This window comes from Scomber japonicus, chromosome 17 (assembly GCF_027409825.1).
Source record: "Scomber japonicus isolate fScoJap1 chromosome 17, fScoJap1.pri, whole genome shotgun sequence".
Lineage (NCBI taxonomy): Eukaryota > Metazoa > Chordata > Actinopteri > Scombriformes > Scombridae > Scomber > Scomber japonicus.
This window is the reverse complement of record NC_070594.1, coordinates 741033-759596: the sequence shown is the minus strand read 5'-3', so window position 1 is coordinate 759596 and position 18564 is coordinate 741033. Positions and strand designations below refer to the sequence as shown.

Sequence of the window (18564 nt, the reverse complement as noted above, 5' to 3'; positions counted from 1 at the left end):
CAAAATGCACTTTAGAACCGTGTTGGGAAAAGGGAAAAAGGGACAGTAAAAGTTTTGGTTGGACAATAATACAGGAAACAGAAGAGATTGAAATAGCACATTTAGATGTAAGTCAGACAGTTCCACCTTGGGATTTGGTAGGTTTTTGGAGAGGCTGCAAAAGAGGCAACAAAGAATAGTGTTGTTGACTTGGCAGTTAGCCTCAGTAAGTCAGAAATCAAAAACATAATCAAACAAAGATTGAGGAGTAGGTGGCAAAAGCAATGGGAGGAAGAAAGGACAGGACGGTGGTTTTACACAATACAAAGGAAAGTGGGAGACATGAGAAGTAAAGGATGGAGCAGAAGAGAGGAAACAATAATATCAAGACTTAGGTTTGGGCATACGGCACTAAATGGTACACTAGTTAAAATAAAGAAACATAACACGGGTGAATGTGAGAAATGTGGTCAAGCTGAAACAATAGAGCATGTCGGGGATATGAAGATGAAAGGCAGAGGTGGATTAGAAAACTTACAAAAAATAAGATAAAGTATGATCTCAGAACAATGTTACAGGAACACGCTGGGAGTAGGTGTTGGAAATTGATGTTAGAGTTTATTAGAGTGAGTGGTTTAATGGGGAGGATATAAGTTCTTTGTTTTTTTGTTTGTTTGTTTGTTTGTTTGTTTAATGTATTATTTATTTATTCATTTATTTATTTTTATTTTTCTTGTAGTATTTATTTAGTTATTTTGTGAGGGTGTTATGGCCATTTTGATCCACATTCCATACCAGTAGGTGGCGGTAATGCACCAATTCGTTGTTTGCCAACCGCCATTAAACAACAGAAGAAGAAGAAGCAGCAGCGACACACCTGAGCAGCAGCAGACAGCAGCAGACGCTTTCATCACTTTGTCCTTTAAACTTTACTTCATATTTTACATTAAAGTGATCCGCGCGGAGCGGCAGCGCGAGACCGGAAACCGGAGCTACATCCGAGAGTCCGTGCACGCGCAGCAGCTGACGGCAGGTAAGTCAGAGTTTCAGTTACCATGGTGACTGACTCAGAGTTTCAGTTAGCTCTCTTTCCTCATCTCAGGGTTAAGAGCTGATAAAAGTCCTCACATTGTGTACTTTAGGAGAAGTTGTGATAATGTTTTAAAAAGACGAGTGAAGCAGTTATTAGATGTTTGGACTGAGCGCATCACTTCCTGCTGTGCTTTGTGTCGGCCAGCAGGTGTCAGTAGTGGAGCAGCTGAAGTCTGGAGAGGTGAACTCCATCTCAACACGACGGCTTTAAAAACCTTCATCCAAAACTCGTCCAAACCTCAGACTGACTGATCAGAGACTCACATGTGATCAAACTGCTGCTGCTTCAAAAGTCGCCCCCTGCATGGAGAGTAGACGCTTTTACCATCTGGGAGGCGCTTCAGTACTCCCACAGCTTTTAAACAGCTACAAAAATTCCTTTATCCCTCTTTCCATCCAAGCACTGAACGCACTTTACAGAGGGAGATAGTCCTCGTCCATCCTAGTCCCCCCCTCCCTGGCTTGGACCTATTTATTTATTCATATTTATTAGTTTTTTTCTTTTCTAAATTCATGTTTTTAATTCCAATCAATGAATGTAGTTGTTGTGTTTTAATGTGTTGTGTGATCTGTGTTGTCTTTTCTGTATTCCTGCTGCAAACTAAGTGGACAAAGAATCAAATGAATCTGAATCTGAATCTTCATCACATCTGAGCTCAGCTGCTCTGACCTGTAGATGATCACATGGTTCGTTACCACCATCTAGTGGACAGATAGCACAACTACATGTGATGTGTGATTTCTGACATGAACTTTATATATTTAATAACTTTATATATTTAATATAATAACTTTATATATTTAATAACTTTATATATTTAATAACTTTATATATTTAATATAATAACTTTATATATTTAATAACTTTATATATTTAATAACTTTATATATTTAATGATAATAGGAGGAAGCAAGGGAGAAACAAGGAAGGAAAGGAGGGAAGGAAGGAAGGAGGGAGGGAGGAGGGAAGGAAGGAAGGAATTAAATAAGGAAGCAATGAGGGAGGGAAGGAAGGAAGGTAGGTGGGAGGGAGGAAGGAATGAAGGAGCTGTTAGGAAGGAAGGACGGAAGGAAAGACGGAGGGTAGGAAAGGAACGAAGGACGGAAGGGAGGAGGAAGGAAGGGAGAAAGAAGGAAGGGAAGGAGGGAGGGAGGATAGAAGGAAGGAGGGAGGGTAGGAGGGAAGGAATGAAGGTAGGTGGAAGGAAAGAATTAAATAAGGAAGCAAGGAGGGAGGGAAGGAAGGAAGGAAGGAGGGAGGGAAGGAGGGAGGAAAGAAGGAAGGAGGGAGTGTGGGAAGGAAGGAAGGAGAGAAGGAGGGAGTGAAGGAAGGAGGGAGTGTGGGAGGGAAGGAAGGAGAGAAGGAGGGAGTGAAGGAAGGAAAGGAGGTGGGAGGGAGGAAGGAAGGAAGGAAGGAAGGAATGAGGGTGGAGGAAGGAAGGGAGAAAGAAGGAAGGAAAGGAAGGAAGGAAGGAAAGGAGGGAGGGTGAGAGGGAAGGAAGGAAGGAAGGAAGGAAGGAGGGAGAGAAGGAGGGAAGGAGGGAGTGTGGGAAGGAAGGAGAGAGGGAGGTTGGGAGGGAAGGAAGGAAGGTAGGTGGAAGGAAGGAAGGAACGAAATAAGGGAGGGAGGAGGAAGGAAGGGAGAAGGAAGGAAGGAAAGGAAGGAAGGAAGGAAGGTAGGTGGAAGGAGGGAGTGTGGGAAGGAAGGAAGGAGAGAAGGAGGGAATAAAGGAAGGAAGGGAGGTGGGAGGGAGGGAGGAAGGAAGGAAGGAATGAGAGTGGAGGAAGGAAGGAAGGAACGAACGAAATAAGGAAGGAAGGAGGGAGTGTGGGAAGGAAGGAAGGAAGGAGAGAAGGAGGGAGTGAAAGAAGGAAGGGAGGTGGGAGGGAGGAAGGAAGGAAAGGAGGGAAGGAACGAACGAAATAAGGAAGAAAGGAGGGAGGAGGAAGGAAGGGAGAAAAAAGGAGGGAAGGAAGGAAGGAAGGAAGGAGGGAGGGTGGGAGGGAAGGAAGGAAGGTAGGTGGGAGGGTGGAGGAAGGAAGGGAGTGAAAGAAGGAAGGGAGGTGGGAGGGAGGGAGGGAGGAAGGAAGGAAGGAATGAGGGTGGAGGAAGGAAGGGAGAAAGAAGGAAGGAAGGAGCTTGAACTCAGAGCCTCAGAGAAAACTAATGATGATGATGACAGAAGGAGGGAGGGAGGAAGGAAGGAAGGAAGGAAGGAAGGAAGGTAGGAACATGGTGAGGAAGGATTACACGGAGGGGGGGGTTAGGGAGGAGGAAGGAAGGGAGAAAGAAGGAAGGAAAGGAGGGAAGGAAGGAAGGTAGGTGCGAGGGAGGAGGAAGGGAGGGAGAAAAAAGGAGGGGAGGAAAGAAGGAAGGAGGGAGTGTGGGAAGGAAGGAAGGAGGGAGAAAGAAGGAAGGAAAGGAGGAAGGGTGGGAGGGAAGGAAGAAAGGAAGGAAGGAGCGAGAGAAGGAGGGAAGGAGGGAGTGTGGGAAGGAAGGGGGGAGGGAGGAAGGAAGGAAGGAAGGAAGGAGGGAGAGAAGAAGGGAAGGAGGGAGTGTAGGAAGGAGGGAGTGAAGGAAGGAAGGGAGGTGGGAGAGAAGGAAGGAGGGAAGGAAGGAAGGAAGGAAGGAAGGAACGAAGGAACGAAGGAACGAGAGAGGGTGGGAGGGAAGGAAGGTAGGTGGGAGGGAGGGAGGAGGAAGGAAGGAAGGAAGGAAGGAAGTCTGTCTTCAAAGGTTGTGTGGGCCTCTTCTATGAACTCCTCCCTTTAGTTCTTTCCATAGATTTTCTATTGGATTGAAGTCAGGTGATTGGCCTGGTCATGGCTGGTTTATGAGTTCTTCCTCATCAGTATGTTTGGCAACAATAAGGTTGTGAAGGTCTTGAGAAAGCTCTTTGACTTTACCCATCATGAGTTGTTTGTAGTGTGACACCTTGATAATGACACTCCTTTTTATTGGCCAAGGAAGGAAGGATGGAAGGAAGGAAGGAAGGAAGGAAGGAAGGAAGGAGGGAGAGAAGGAGAGAAGGAGGGAGTGACACCTTGATAATGACACTCCTTTTTATTGGCCATCAGTTGGGACTGAACCAGCTGGTATTAATTTGAGGGTGGAGGAAGGAAGGGAGGGAAGGTGGGAAGGAAGGAAGGAAGGGAGAAAAAAGGAGGGAAGGAAGGAAGGAACGAGGGAGGGTGGGAGGGAAGGAAGGTAGGTGGGAGGGAGGAGGAAGGAAGGGGGAAAAAAGGAGGGAAAGAAGGAAGGAACGAGGGAGGGTGGGAGGGAAGGAAGGAAGGGAGAAAAAAGGAGGGAAGGAAGGAAGGAACTAGGGAGGGTGGGAGGGAAGGAAGGTAGGTGGGAGGGAGGAGGAAGGGAGGGAAGGAAGGAGGGAGGGAAGGAAGGAGGGAGGGTGGGAGGGAAGGAAGGAAGGTAGGTAGGTAGGTAGGTAGGTAGGTAGGTGGGAGGGAGGAGGAAGGGAGGGAGAAAAAAGGGAAAAAAGGAGGGGAGGAAAGAAGGAAAGGAAGGAGGGAAGGAAGGAGGGAAGGAAGGAAGGAAGGAAGGAGAGAAGGAGGGAGTGACACCTTGATAATGAGACTCCTTTTTATTGGCCATCAGTTGGGACTGAACCAGCTGGTATTCATTTGAGGGTGGAGGAAGGAAGGGAAGGAGGGAAGGAAGGAAGGAAGGAGGGAGGGTGGTAGGGAAGGAAGGAAGGGAGAAAAAAGGAGGGAAGGAAGGAAGGAACGAGGGAGGGAGGGTGGGAGGGAAGGAAGGTAGGTGGGAGGGAGGAGGAAGGAAGGGAGAAAGAAGGAAGGAAGGAAGGAAGGGAGAAAAAAGGAGGGAAGGAAGGAAGGAACGAGGGAGGGAGGGTGGGAGGGAAGGAAGGTAGGTGGGAGGGGGGAGGAAGGAAGGGAGAAAAAAGGAGGGAAGGAAGGAGGGTGGGAGGGAGGAGGAAGGGAGGGAGAAAAAAGGAGGGGAGGAAAGAAGGAAAGGAGGGAGGGTGGGAAGAAAGGAAGGAAGGAAGGAAGGAGGGAGAGAAGGAGAGAAGGAGGGAGTGACACCTTGATAATGAGACTCCTTTTTATTGGCCATCAGTTGGGACTGAACCAGCTGGTATTAATTTGAGGGTGGAGGAAGGAAGGGAGGGAAGGTGGGAAGGAAGGAAGGAAGGGAGAAAAAAGGAGGGAAGGAAGGAAGGAACGAGGGAGGGTGGGAGGGAAGGAAGGTAGGTGGAGGGAGGAGGAAGGAAGGGGGGAAAAAGGAGGGAAAGAAGGAAGGAACGAGGGAGGGTGGGAGGGAAGGAAGGAAGGGAGAAAAAAGGAGGGAAGGAAGGAAGGAACTAGGGAGGGTGGGAGGGAAGGAAGGTAGGTGGGAGGGAGGAGGAAGGGAGGGAAGGAAGGAGGGAGGGTGGGAGGGAAGGAAGGAAGGTAGGTAGGTAGGTAGGTAGGTGGGAGGGAGGAGGAAGGGAGGGAGAAAAAAGGGAAAAAAGGAGGGGAGGAAAGAAGGAAAGGAAGGAGGGAAGGAAGGAGGGAAGGAAGGAAGGAAGGAAGGAGAGAAGGAGGGAGTGACACCTTGATAATGAGACTCCTTTTTATTGGCCATCAGTTGGGACTGAACCAGCTGGTATTCATTTGAGGGTGGAGGAAGGAAGGGAAGGAGGGAAGGAAGGAAGGAAGGAGGGAGGGTGGTAGGGAAGGAAGGAAGGGAGAAAAAAGGAGGGAAGGAAGGAAGGAACGAGGGAGGGAGGGTGGGAGGGAAGGAAGGTAGGTGGGAGGGAGGAGGAAGGAAGGGAGAAAGAAGGAAGGAAGGAAGGAAGGGAGAAAAAAGGAGGGAAGGAAGGAAGGAACGAGGGAGGGAGGGTGGGAGGGAAGGAAGGTAGGTGGGAGGGGGGAGGAAGGAAGGGAGAAAAAAGGAGGGAAGGAAGGAGGGTGGGAGGGAGGAGGAAGGGAGGGAGAAAAAAGGAGGGGAGGAAAGAAGGAAAGGAGGGAGGGTGGGAAGAAAGGAAGGAAGGAAGGAAGGAGGGAGAGAAGGAGAGAAGGAGGGAGTGACACCTTGATAATGAGACTCCTTTTTATTGGCCATCAGTTGGGACTGAACCAGCTGGTATTAATTTGCTTCCTGTCTTCATGTGTTCAATACTTTTTCCCTGTGTCATTTCACATTATTACACATAACTTCATTTATACACATCTATGGGTTGATTGTTCTGTGTATATGTGGAGGGAGGGAGGAAGGAAGGAAGGAAGGAAGGAAGGAAGGAGAGAAGGAAGGAAGGAAGGAAGGAGAGGAAGGTAGGGAGGAAGGAAGGAAGGAAGGTAGGTGGAAGGGAGGGAGGAAAGAAGGAAGGAGGGAGTGTAGGAAGGAAGGAAGGAAGGAAGGAAAGAGAGAAGGAGGGAGGGAGGGAAGGAAGGGAGGAAGGAAAGAGAGAAGGAGGGAGGGAGGGAAGGAAGGAAGGAAGGAAGGACGGAGGGTGGGAGGGAAGGAAGGAAGGCAGGTGGAAGGGAAGTGGGAGGAAGGAAGGGAGAAAGAAGGGAGGGAGGAAAGAAGGAAGGAGGGAAGGAAGGAAGGAGGGAGGGTGGGAGGGAAGGAAGGAAGGAGGGTGGTAGGGAAGGAAGGAAGGAAGGGAGGTGGAAGGGAGGGTGGGAAGGAAGGAAGGAGGGTGGAGGAAGGAAGGGAGAAAGAAGGAAGGAAGGAATGAGGGTGGAGGAACGAAGGGAGAAAGAAGGAAGGAAAGGAGGGAAGGAAGGAGGGAGGGTGGGAGGGGAGGAAGGAAGGAAGGGAGGAAGGGAGAAGGAAGGAAGGAAGGAAGGAAGGAAGGAAGGAGCTTGCACACAGAGAGCAAACTTTGTGATCCAGCTGATAAAGATTTGTAGTGTCTGTTAATGTTTGACTCTTGTTCCAGATTGTTGGTTCCAGAGTTCAGAGCTGCTGTTCTGTGATCAGATTCCCTTAAAGAAGACTTCAGGTTAAAGATGAATACAGAGAGTTGACACCTTAAAAAGCTCCTGCTGTCACTTCCATGTTTGTTCTTCTTCTGGTTGGTTTCCTGCTTGAAGCTGCTCATTCATTTCACCTTCACTCATCAGCTAAAGGTAACGTCCTCCATCCTCCCTCCTTTCCTTCCCTCCTTTCCTTCCTTCTTCCTTCCCTCCTTTACTTCCTTCTCCTTCCTTCTTCCTTCCTTCTTCCTTCCCTCCTTACTCCCTCCCTTCCTTGCTTTTTGCTTACCTTACTCCCTCGTTTCCTTCCTTCTTCCTTCAATCCTTACTCCTTCCTTTCCTTCCTTCCCTCCTTCTCTCTTTCTTTCCTCCCTACCTCCTTTCCTTCCCTCCTTCCTCCCTCTTTTTCCTCCTTCCTTCCTCCCTCCTTTCCTTCCTTCTTCCTTCCCTCCTTCCTCCCTCTTTTCCCTTCTTCCTTCCTCCCACTTTTCCTTCCTTCTTCCTTCCCTCTTTACTCCCTCCTTTCCTTCCTTCCCTCCTTCTCTCTTTCTTTCCTCCCTCCCTCCTTTCCTTTCCTCCTTCCTCCTTTCCTTCCCTCTTTTCCCTCCTTCCTTCCTCCCTCCTTTCCTTGCTTGAAGCTGCTGATTCATTTCACCTTCACTCATCAGCTTGATTCAGATGATTTTCAGCATCTAAAGGTAACGTCCTCCATCCTCCCTCCTTTCCTTCCTCCTTCCTCCCTCCTTCCTCCCTCCTTTCCTTCCTTCCCTCCTTCTCTCTTTCTTTCCTCCTTCCCTCCTTACAGCCTCCTTTCCTTCATTCTTCCTTCCCTCCTTACTCCCTCCTTTCCTTCCTTCCCTCCTTGTTTCTTTCTTTCCTCCCTCCCTCCTTCCTTCTTCCTTCAATCCTTACTCCCTCCTTTCCTTCCTTCTTGCTTCCCTTACTCCCTCCTTTCCTTCCTTCTTCCTTCAATCCTTACTCCCTCTTTTCCTTCCTTCCCTCCTTCTCTCTTTCTTTCCTCCCTCCCTCCTTTCCTTTCCTCCTTCCTCCTTTCCTTCCCTCTTTTCCCTCCTTCCTTCCTCCCTCCTTTCCTTGCTTGAAGCTGCTGATTCATTTCACTTTCACTCATCAGCTTGATTCAGATGATTTTCAGCATCTAAAGGTAACGTCCTCCATCCTCCCTCCTTTCCTTCCTCCTTTACTTCCTTCTTCCTTCCCTCCTTTACTTCCTTCTCCTTCACTCCTTTCCTTCCTTCGTCCTTCCCTCCTTACTGCCTCCTTTCCTTCCTTCTTCCTTCCCTCCTTTACTTCCTTCTCATTCCCTCCTTTCCTTCCTTCTTCCTTCCCTCCTTTACTTCCTTCTCCTTCCCTCCTTACTCCCTCCTTTCCTTCCTTCTTCCTTCCCTCCTTACTCCCTCCTTTCCTTCCTTCCCTCCTTCTCTCTTTCTTTCCTCCCTCCCTCTTTTCCTTCCCTCCTCCCTCCTTCCTCCCTCCTTTCCGTCCCTCCTTTCCGTCCCTCCTTCCTTCCTTCTTTTCCTTCCTCTCTCCTTCCTTCTTCCTTCCTCCCTCCTTCCTCCCTCCTTTCCTTCCTTCTTCCTTCCCTCCTTACTGCCTCCTTTACTTCCTTCTCCTTCCCTCCTTTCCTTCCTTCTCCTTGCCCCCTTTCCTTCCTTCTTCCTTCAATCCTTACTCCCTCCTTTCCTTCCTTCCCTCCTTCTCTCTTTCTTTCCTCCTTCCCTCCTTACTCCCTCCTTCCTCCCTCCTTCCTTCCCTCATTCCTTCCCTCCTTCCTCCCTCGTTTCCTTCCTTCCCTCCTTCTCTCTTTCTTTCCTCCTTCCTTCTTCCTTCCTCCTTCCTTTCTCCCTCTTCCCTCCTTTCCTTCTCTCCTTCCTTCCTCCTTTCCTCCCTCCTCTCTCCTTTCCTTCCTTCCCTCCTTCCTTCCTCCTTTCCTCCCTCCTTCCTCCTTTCCTCCCTCCTTTCTTTCCTCCTTTCTTTCCTTCTTCCTTCCCTCCTTCCTTCCCTCCTTTCCTTCCTCCTTTCCTCCTCCCTCCCTCCATCTTTGGTTTCAGTGATGGAATTCAAACCTTCAGTGTTCATGTGTTAATGTTAATATCTCAGATGGTGACATTATTATAATTATGATATATGTGTTAAAGATGTATTTTTGGGTATTTGTGGCCTTTATTTAATAGTACATGTCGTACATAGAGCCTGACAGGAAACAGGGAGAGAGGGGAATGACCTGCATCAAAGGTCCCTTGCTTGGACGCACTGTAACCATTCACCTACCAAGGCTCTCCAACTGAGACTGTTTGGTTATTGGTCCCTGACCTCAGGGTGCTGCTCAATTATTATTCATTCATCTAATCATTTGATTGATTTCTGATCATTATCTTCAGTGATTATTACTTATTGCTGATAATCAAAGCTACACACATGAATATGAAGATGAAGTGTGTGCATCAATAGATCAGACTCAGATCAATAAACAGTTTGATGAGCTTTCAACACAACACTGACTGTTCTGTACAGACTGATGTGATTATGTTCTGACACATTTGACATGAAATCAACTCAAAGTGTTTGTTTTTCTAAAAGCTTTTCTTGTCCTTGTTAGAGAAGTTAGGTGACAGTATGGAGTCTCCTCCTTCATCACATTTGAATCAGCAGTGTCACTCAGTCAGTGAGGGACATTCACTGTCCACAGTCCAGCACAATGCAGCCTGCTTACTGATGAACTGTAATAAAAAGTCATAAATATGTTACAGTCAGAGATCTCTGACAATGTTTTAGTCTCAGAAATAGTGAAATCATCTTTTCATTGATGATATTCAGTTATTGAAGCAGCTGAGAGCTGCAGCAGCAGCAACATGTTTCTACTGTAGCTCTGCATTTACTGTTTAGTTTCACACATTTTATATCAACATCATGTTTACACATGTTTAATATCAAGGTTCAAAGTTCTGATCATTCAACCATATAACCTTCTGAAATAACATCCTTATTGTCCAACACTGACTAAAGGCTACAAACATGATATAAAGATAACTGATAACTTTGATCTCCAGTAATATTTAGTTTTATAGCATCAGAGTCTTTATGTGTATTCAGTAAATGATTGTTTGAAGCCGTCATATCTCTGAGTGTAACATGTAGAGTCAGGACTGCTTTCTTTTATGGAGCCCCAATTGACTCCACATTCAAATAATAAATAAGTTAATTATTATGAAACATAACCTTATCATAATTTCATCAGGCATACAGCTCAGAAATCAGATTGGTTCATGTCCTCACAGAGAGTCTTGGCAGGTTCCTCCTGTGTGTTTGGAGCTGAACTCTGCTGCAAGCTTCACTGCTTTAATATCATCTTGATGCTTTTGGACTTTGACTGTGAAGTTATGAGAGTGTGACAGCGTCCTCAGATTGATGATGAAGGACTGATGAAGGAGAATCAGCTGCAGCTTCTCTCTGTGTTTCCTCTACAGGTGAAGGTAGAACCACTCTGTGACCACATGTGGATCTGAATTCACCTGGTGAGTATTTTCTTCTTTCTGACACACAGCTGGATGAAAATAGATGCATGTCATCAGTTTTTAAACACAAGTGAACTATAACTTGCTGCATATGAGCTCTGTAGTGGACAAAAATACAACTGTATGAAAAGGAATCTAGTTAATGCAGTTTCTTCAACATGTATCCACAGTGGAAATCTTACAGGAATGACTAACTGTGGGGCCATCTGGTGGTAGAATAAAGAATGACAGTGTGATAGACAGCAGTGTGTGTGTGATGTGCAGCTGGTTGTAATGAATGAGCATGTTGTTGTGTTTGTGTGAAGGTGTTTCTCTGCTATGGATCAGAGTGAGGACAGAGAGGAGGGAGTCCCTCCCTCTAAAAGCTCTCTGTGTGGGGAACATGACAGCCAGACCAAAGCTCAGAGGTGAGATGAGGATCTCTAACTGTCCATCACTGTTCTCCACTCACATCACTCCACCATCATTATTCACACTCAAAGCTCTGTGTGTGTTGTGTTGAAGGACAGAGAAGCAGCACAGACCAGACTCTGATGAACTCAGCCTACCTGAACTTGGACCTAAACCTGAAGCTGGACCTAAGAAGTTCAGTGATGAAGATAAATCTGCTGATCAGAGGTAAGAATGTAAAAAAAATGTTGAAGTCTTTGTCATGAAGTCATGAACCACTTGTCATTCTTTCTCTGTAGTGTTAAAAACATGAAGTACAGCACCACATCATCAGATCTCAGTATGTTTTAAGGTTGATATGATCGTTCTGACTGATTGTCTGACTGCAGGTTTCTTCTTACTGATGTCACTGTGGTCCCACATTTCAGAGTTAATTTAATGAGCCCAGTGTTGTTAGTTCTGATAGAAATGAGACCAAACTCATAGCAGGAGATCATGTTTGAGCAGACTGTGTCCTGGAAGATCAGAGATGCATCTGTGCTCTCTAAGCTAGTTAGCCAAGCTAACAATGTCAGTTTGTTGTAGCTGTGTGGATCAGTTTCTTACTGCAGGTTTATGTAGAAACACCTGATGTGTCGTAGCTGTCGTCCAACAAAACACACAATCTTCAGGATCAACACTGTAGTTACACTTGTTTTATCTCTTCTCTGTTTCCATCAGGATCCATCAGCAGAGACCAGATCCTCCTGAACCCAGCTGTGTGTCCATGAAGAGTGACTGGTCTATGGGTCAAATTATTGACTTCAAACATGGACATCAGTCAGCTGATCAGAGGTCAGACTGTAAAATGTTTGTCTCTTATTATCCAACTCTCATAAGAAGAAGTTTGATTGACTGAAACTGTTTTTACACAAACTTTATGTGTATAACAGTTTTTAAACAGAGGTACAAAGTCTTTACAGAGACAAATGATCAGAGGTCAGACAGAACAGCCTGTGAGTGTTTTACCTGGATCCACTGTGATAGAACACAACACCTTTAACACTGAGTGTCATTATTTATTCTGAGACTTCATCTTTTCTTCACAGAGTTCATCAGCAGAGCTCAGAGGTTATCAGTGGTCAGTCTGTCCAGCAGCATCAAACACAGCTGGACTCCATATTTATGGTGTGTAAATGTAAAGCACAGCTACTACTGCTAACTACAACAGCCACAGACTAAATACTAAACTACCATTCTGGTCCTAACAGTCTCCATGCTGCACTCTGTAGACCAGCAGCTTTTCAGTCTGTCACTGATCATCTGATGTTGACTTCTACCAGTTACATTTACATTTGATTGTGTTCCAGCTGCTGGAGGAGAACATCAGCAGGTTTGTGAAGAACGAGCTGAAGACGATGCAGAAGGCTCTGAGTCCAGATTACCCACAATGCTTAGAGACTCAGAGTGAGGATGAGGAGGTGTTGGACGGTGATGAGGAAGGGCAGAGGAGGAGCAGCAGAGAGGCATTTCTGAAGATCACAGTGCACTTCCTGAGGAGAATGAAGCAGGAGCAGCTGGCTGAGCGTCTGCAGAGCAGTAAGAGGATTTTAACAGATTTAACATGATGGAGAGGAAATGGAGGCAACATGGGAGAGGTTTATATTTCAAACTCTGCTGTTAATATGATGCACACATCTGCATCAGATCTATGAATTATTCTGAGCTGAAAACAGTCAGAAACTGTTTGTCTACAACTGATGAGCTGAATAGATTTCATAGTGGAGGAAAATATAAACATCTGCAGTTTAATGTTTACATTCTACCAATTTACTGTAGAATCATCTGATTGATTTCATTTGTTGTTTGTTCATTGAGGAGCTCGTGCTGTAGAGTGTCGACGTAAACTCAAGTCTAACCTGCAGAAGAAGTTCCAGTGTCTGTTTGAGGGGATCGCTAAAGCAGGAAACCCAACCCTTCTGAATCAGATCTACACACCGCTCTACATCACAGAGGGAGGGACTGCAGAGGTCAATGATGAACATGAGGTCAGACAGATTGAAACAGCATCCAGGAGACTAGACAGACCAGAAACAACAATCAGACAAGAAGACATCTTTAAAGCCTCACCTGGAAGAGATGAACCAATCAGAACAGTGATGACAAAGGGAGTGGCTGGCATTGGGAAAACAGTCTTAACACAGAAGTTCACTCTGGACTGGGCTGAAGACAAAGCCAACCAGGACATACACTTCACATTTCCATTCACTTTCAGAGAGTTGAATGGGCTGAAAGAGAAAAAGTACAGCTTGGTGGAACTTGTTCATCACTTCTTTACTGAAACCAAAGAAGCAGGAATCTGCAGGTTTGAAGATTTCCAGGTTGTGTTCATCTTTGACGGTCTGGATGAGTGTCGACTTCCTCTGGACTTCCACAACACTGAGATCCTGACTGATGTTACAGAGTCCACCTCAGTGGATGTGCTTCTGACAAACCTCATCAGGGGGAAACTGCTTCCCTCTGCTCGCCTCTGGATAACCACACGACCTGCAGCAGCCAATCAGATCCCTCCGGAGTACTTCGGCATGGTGACAGAGGTCAGAGGGTTCACTGACCCACAGAAGGAGGAGTACTTCAGGAAGAGATTCAGAGATGAGGAGCAGGCCAGAACCATCATCTCCCACATCAAGACATCACGAAGCCTCCACATCATGTGCCACATCCCAGTCTTCTGCTGGATCACTGCTACAGTTCTGGAGCATGTTTTTAAAAGCAGAGAGGGAGGAGAGCTGCCCAAGACCCTGACTGAGATGTACATCCACTTCCTGGTGGTTCAGTCCAAACTGAAGAATGTCAAGTATGATGGCGGAGCTGAGACAGATCCACACTGGAGTCCAGAGAGCAGGAAGATGATGAAGTATCTGGCAAAACTGGCTTTTGAGCAGCTGCAGAAAGGCAACCTGATCTTCTATGAATCAGACCTGACAGAGTGTGGCATCGATATCAGAGCAGCCTCAGTGTACTCAGGAGTGTTCACACAGGTCTTTAAAGAGGAGAGAGGGCTGTACCAGGACAAGGTGTTCTGCTTCGTCCATCTGAGTGTTCAGGAGTTTCTGGCTGCTATTCATGTCCATCTGACATTCATCAAGTCTGGAGTCAATCTGCTGGAAGAAAAACAAACAACATCCTGGTGGCCTGAAGTGTTCAAAGGCAAATCAACACGTTTCTACCAGAGTGCGGTGGACGAGGCCCTAAAGAGTCCAAATGGACACCTGGACTTGTTCCTCCGCTTCCTCCTGGGTCTTTCACTGCAGACCAATCAGACTCTCCTACGAGGTCTGATGACACAGACAGGAAGTAGCTCACAGACCAATCAGAAAACAGTCGAGTACATCAAGAAGAAGATCAGTGAGAATGTGTCTGCAGAGAGAAGCATCAATCTGTTCCACTGTCTGAATGAACTGAATGATCGTTCTCTCATGGAGGAGATCCAACAGTTCCTGAGATCAGGAAGTCTCTCCACAGATAAACTGTCTCCTGCTCAGTGGTCAGCTCTGGTCTTCATCTTACTGTCATCAGAAAAAGATCTGGATGTGTTTGACCTGAAGAAATACTCTGCTTCAGAGGAGGCTCTTCTGAGGCTGCTGCCAGTGGTCAAAGCTTCTCATAAAGCTCTGTAAGTGGATTAAACACTGGATATTTGAACAATATCAAATATGTCGAATAAAACATTTTGTGTTTGTTACTAATCCTTTCTTCAGGCTGAGTGGCTGTAACCTCTCAGGGAGAAGCTGTGCAGCTCTGTCCTCAGTTCTCAGCTCCCAGTCCTCTAGTCTGAGAGATTTGGACCTGAGTAACAACAACCTGCAGGATTCAGGAGTGAAGCAGCTTTCTGCTGGACTGGAGAGTCCACACTGTACACTGGAGACTCTCAGGTCAGGACATAGCAGCTATAATCCTGTTGTACTGAACAATGACAATAAATATTAATGTTAATCATTCTGTACATCATCTGTAGGATTCTGGTAAATATATGATTAAAAACATTGTGTTATCAACCTTTTTATGTTTCCAGTCTGTCAGGATGTCTGATCGCAGAGGAAGGCTGTGCTTCTCTGGCCACAGCTCTGAGCTGCAACTCCTCCCATGTGAGAGATCTGGACCTGAGTAACAACAACCTGCAGGATTCAGGAGTGAAGCAGCTTTCTGCTGGACTGGAGAGTCCACACTGTGGACTGGAAACTCTCAGGTCAGAATAGAGCAGCTATAATTCGGTTGAACTGATCAATGACAATAAATATTAATGTTAATCATTCTGTACATCATCTGTAGGATTCTGATAAATATATGATTAAAAACATTGTGTTATCACACTTTTTATGTTTCCAGTCTGTCAGGATGTCTGATCACAAAGGAAGGCTGTGCTTCTCTGGCCTCATCTCTGAGCTGCAACCCCTCCCATCTGAGAGATCTGGACCTGAGTAACAACAACCTGTGGGATTCAGGAGTGAAGCAGCTTTCTGCTGGACTGGAGAGTACAAACTGTGAACTGGAAACTCTCAGGTCAGAATAGAGCAGCTATAATCCTGATGTACTGAACAATGACAATGAATATTAATGTTAATTATTCTGCACATCTGTAGGATTCTGGTAAATATGTGATTAAAAACATTGTGTTATCAAACTTTTTATGTTTCCAGTCTGTCAGGATGTCTGATCACAAAGGAAGGCTGTGCTTCTCTGGCCTCATCTCTGAGCTGCAACCCCTCCCATCTGAGAGATCTGGACCTGAGTAACAACAACCTTCAGGATTTGGGAGTGAATCAGCTTTCTGCTGTACTGAATAGTCCACACTGTACACTGGAAACTCTCAGGTCAGAATCGAGCATCTATAATTTCTTTGTCTTGAACAATGACAATAAATCTGATTCTGAGACTTTTTATACAGTTGATCATTTTCATTCAGTTTTACATTCAGATTAATGTAAATTGTTCTTCACAGCTGTAGGATTCTGGTACTTATATGATTAAAACATTGTGTTATCAACCTTTTTATATTTCCAGTCTGTCAGGATGTCTGATCACAGAGGAAGGCTGTGCTTCTCTGGCCTCAGCTCTGAGCTGCAACCCCTCCCATCTGAGAGATCTGGACCTGAGTAACAACAACCTGCAGGATTCAGGAGTGAAGCAGCTTTCTGCTGGACTGGAGAGTTCACACTGTGGACTGGAAACTCTCAGGTCAGAATAGAGCAGCTATAATCCTGTTGTACTGAACAATGACAAGAAATATAAATGTTAATTATTCTGCATATCTGTAGGATTCTGGTACATATGTGATTAAAAACATTGTGTTATCAACCTTTTTATATTTTCAGTCTGTCAGGATGTCTGATCACAGAGGAAGGCTGTGCTTCTCTGGCCTCAGCTCTGAGCTGCAACCCCTCCCATCTGAGAGATCTGGACCTGAGTAACAACAACCTGCAGGATTCAGGAGTGAAGCAGCTTTCTGCTGGACTGGAGAGTTCACACTGTGGACTGGAAACTCTCAGGTCAGAATAGAGCAGCTATAATCCTGTTGTACTGAACAATGACAATAAATATAAATGTTAATCATACTGCATATCTGTAGGATTCTGGTACATATGTGATTAAAAACATTGTGTTATCAACCTTTTTATATTTCCAGTCTGTCAGGATGTCTGATCACAGAGGAAGGCTGTGCTTCTCTGGCCTCATCTCTACGCTACAACCCCTCCCATCTGAGAGAGCTGGACCTGAGCTACAATCATCCAGGAGACTCAGGAGAGAAGTTACTGTCTGCTGGACTGAAGGATCCACACTGGAGACTGGACACTCTCAGGTAGGTGTAGAGAACTTTAAAATATAGATAAATGTACAAAAATGAAAGGAAGTGTGTTTTCTGTAAACTACAGATAAAAGAATTCAAAGACTACATTTACCATGATCCTTTGTTTTCTTGTGGGTTTCTGTCCTGTTTGTTGGGTATGTCCAGTATGTTATGAGTGATGTAATCTAAACCAATCAGAGATCAATTTGGGGGAGGCAGACTGTAGCCACATGTGTGTGAGGAGAGCTGTGTGTGGGTGTGAAGTAGAAAACTAAGGGTGAGGCTGAATAGTGTTTTTTGTTTAGGAAGCTTCCTAACTGAGTGAAATGACCCAGAAGTGTCTAAATGGCATCTATGACAAGAGCTGGTTGAATTCTCTAAATGCTAAGGAACAATGATTCAGTGCTTCCTTTCTAACCTCCTTTAGCACAGAGTACACCTGACCATCCTTTATGAAAGGAGAGGAGATAATACTGTCCCACAATTCCTTGTGGCAGCAATATTTAACACGACCAAGTGACGCAGCATTCACAAACTCAAACCATTAAACCCACATTAAATGTCCACAGTGGTCTCTGTGTGTCCTCTGTCCAAAGCTGTGATCAACATGTTTAATAACTGGATTAACTAATATTAGGCGAGGGGAAATATATCCATTATACGATGCATCACGATGTGGACATAGTCGACTCTGCATCAATTCACAAAAGTCAAGAATCGATTATTTAAACGTTAGTTAATAACTTTATGTTGATGGTATGGACAGACAGGTCTCAGGTACGGACTAGGGCTGCAGCTATCCATTATCTTTGTAATCGATTATTCTATCAATTATTTCATTGATTAATCGAGTAATCTAATAAATGATTTTGCTTCATTAAATAGCAAAACTAAAAATGAGAAAAAGGCCGCCGTACATTTTAACCCTGTAAGACCCAGATATAGAAAAAAATGAGGAAAACATTTTTTGACCTCTCAGATATTGTTTTAGGAGACATCTGATGTAGAAATGAAAGAGTTTTCAAATTTATACATTTTAGTAAGTTTTTAGGGAAATGTTGGGAGCAGGATTTCTGTATTTGTCACTTTGTCTGAACAGATATACAGAACATTTAAGCATTCATTTGCAGGGTTGATTGCTGACGTAGCCCCATAACAGTATATATCATCAGTAATAATCACACATCAATCATAATTTATTAATAAGCAGTTATTGATAAAAATACTGGAAAAATTGTATTTACAAAACTTTTTAGCCATGTTCACTTTCAATGTGGTTTGAATGAAGGTTGTCTCAGTCCCAGTCTATGTTGACTAGCAGTGATAGTATTCTGCTCTCTACTTATCATACTAAAAGGAACACATGCACCCCCCCAGAGCGCTTACAGGTTCACATTCAGGACCATTGGCAAGGTGCTACTTCAGCAAACCCTCAGAAAAATAGCTCAGGATCATTGAGAAGTTAAAAAACTGAAAATCACATTTAAAACTTGAATCATGAATCATCTAACACTTTAAATTTCTACTGTAATTAGTTTCAATTAGTGAACATGTGAGAAGTGTCCTTATATAATGTTTAAGGAGCACAGGCTAGTTTGACTACCACAACATAGACATAACAAGCTCTAATATTATGTGGAATAAAATACCAGATGGAGTTTGGTGCTTAATCCACTTTATTTTGAAAGTATTGTTTAAGTCAATAAAATGTAATAATTCAAATCCTTCTTTTTTAGGTGATGGTGTCATCTCTTTAAAAATAGAAATATCTTGTATGTTGCTGTTTAAAACCTGAAATGATATTAA

The 18564-nt window shown here is 45.0% G+C and overlaps 1 protein-coding gene across 1 annotated transcript in view; it reads left to right on the top strand.

Moving 5' to 3' along the window:
- LOC128377447 (NLR family CARD domain-containing protein 3-like) overlaps nucleotides 1-18564 on the top strand; it is a 36457-nt gene that overhangs the window by 15290 nt on the left and 2603 nt on the right. Inside the window, exons 9-12 of the mRNA XM_053337399.1 lie at nucleotides 14496-14586; nucleotides 14986-15159; nucleotides 15975-16148; nucleotides 16597-16770. Coding sequence (XP_053193374.1) covers nucleotides 14496-14586; nucleotides 14986-15159; nucleotides 15975-16148; nucleotides 16597-16770 — 613 coding nt within the window. The remainder of the gene's footprint in view (nucleotides 1-14495; nucleotides 14587-14985; nucleotides 15160-15974; nucleotides 16149-16596; nucleotides 16771-18564) is intronic.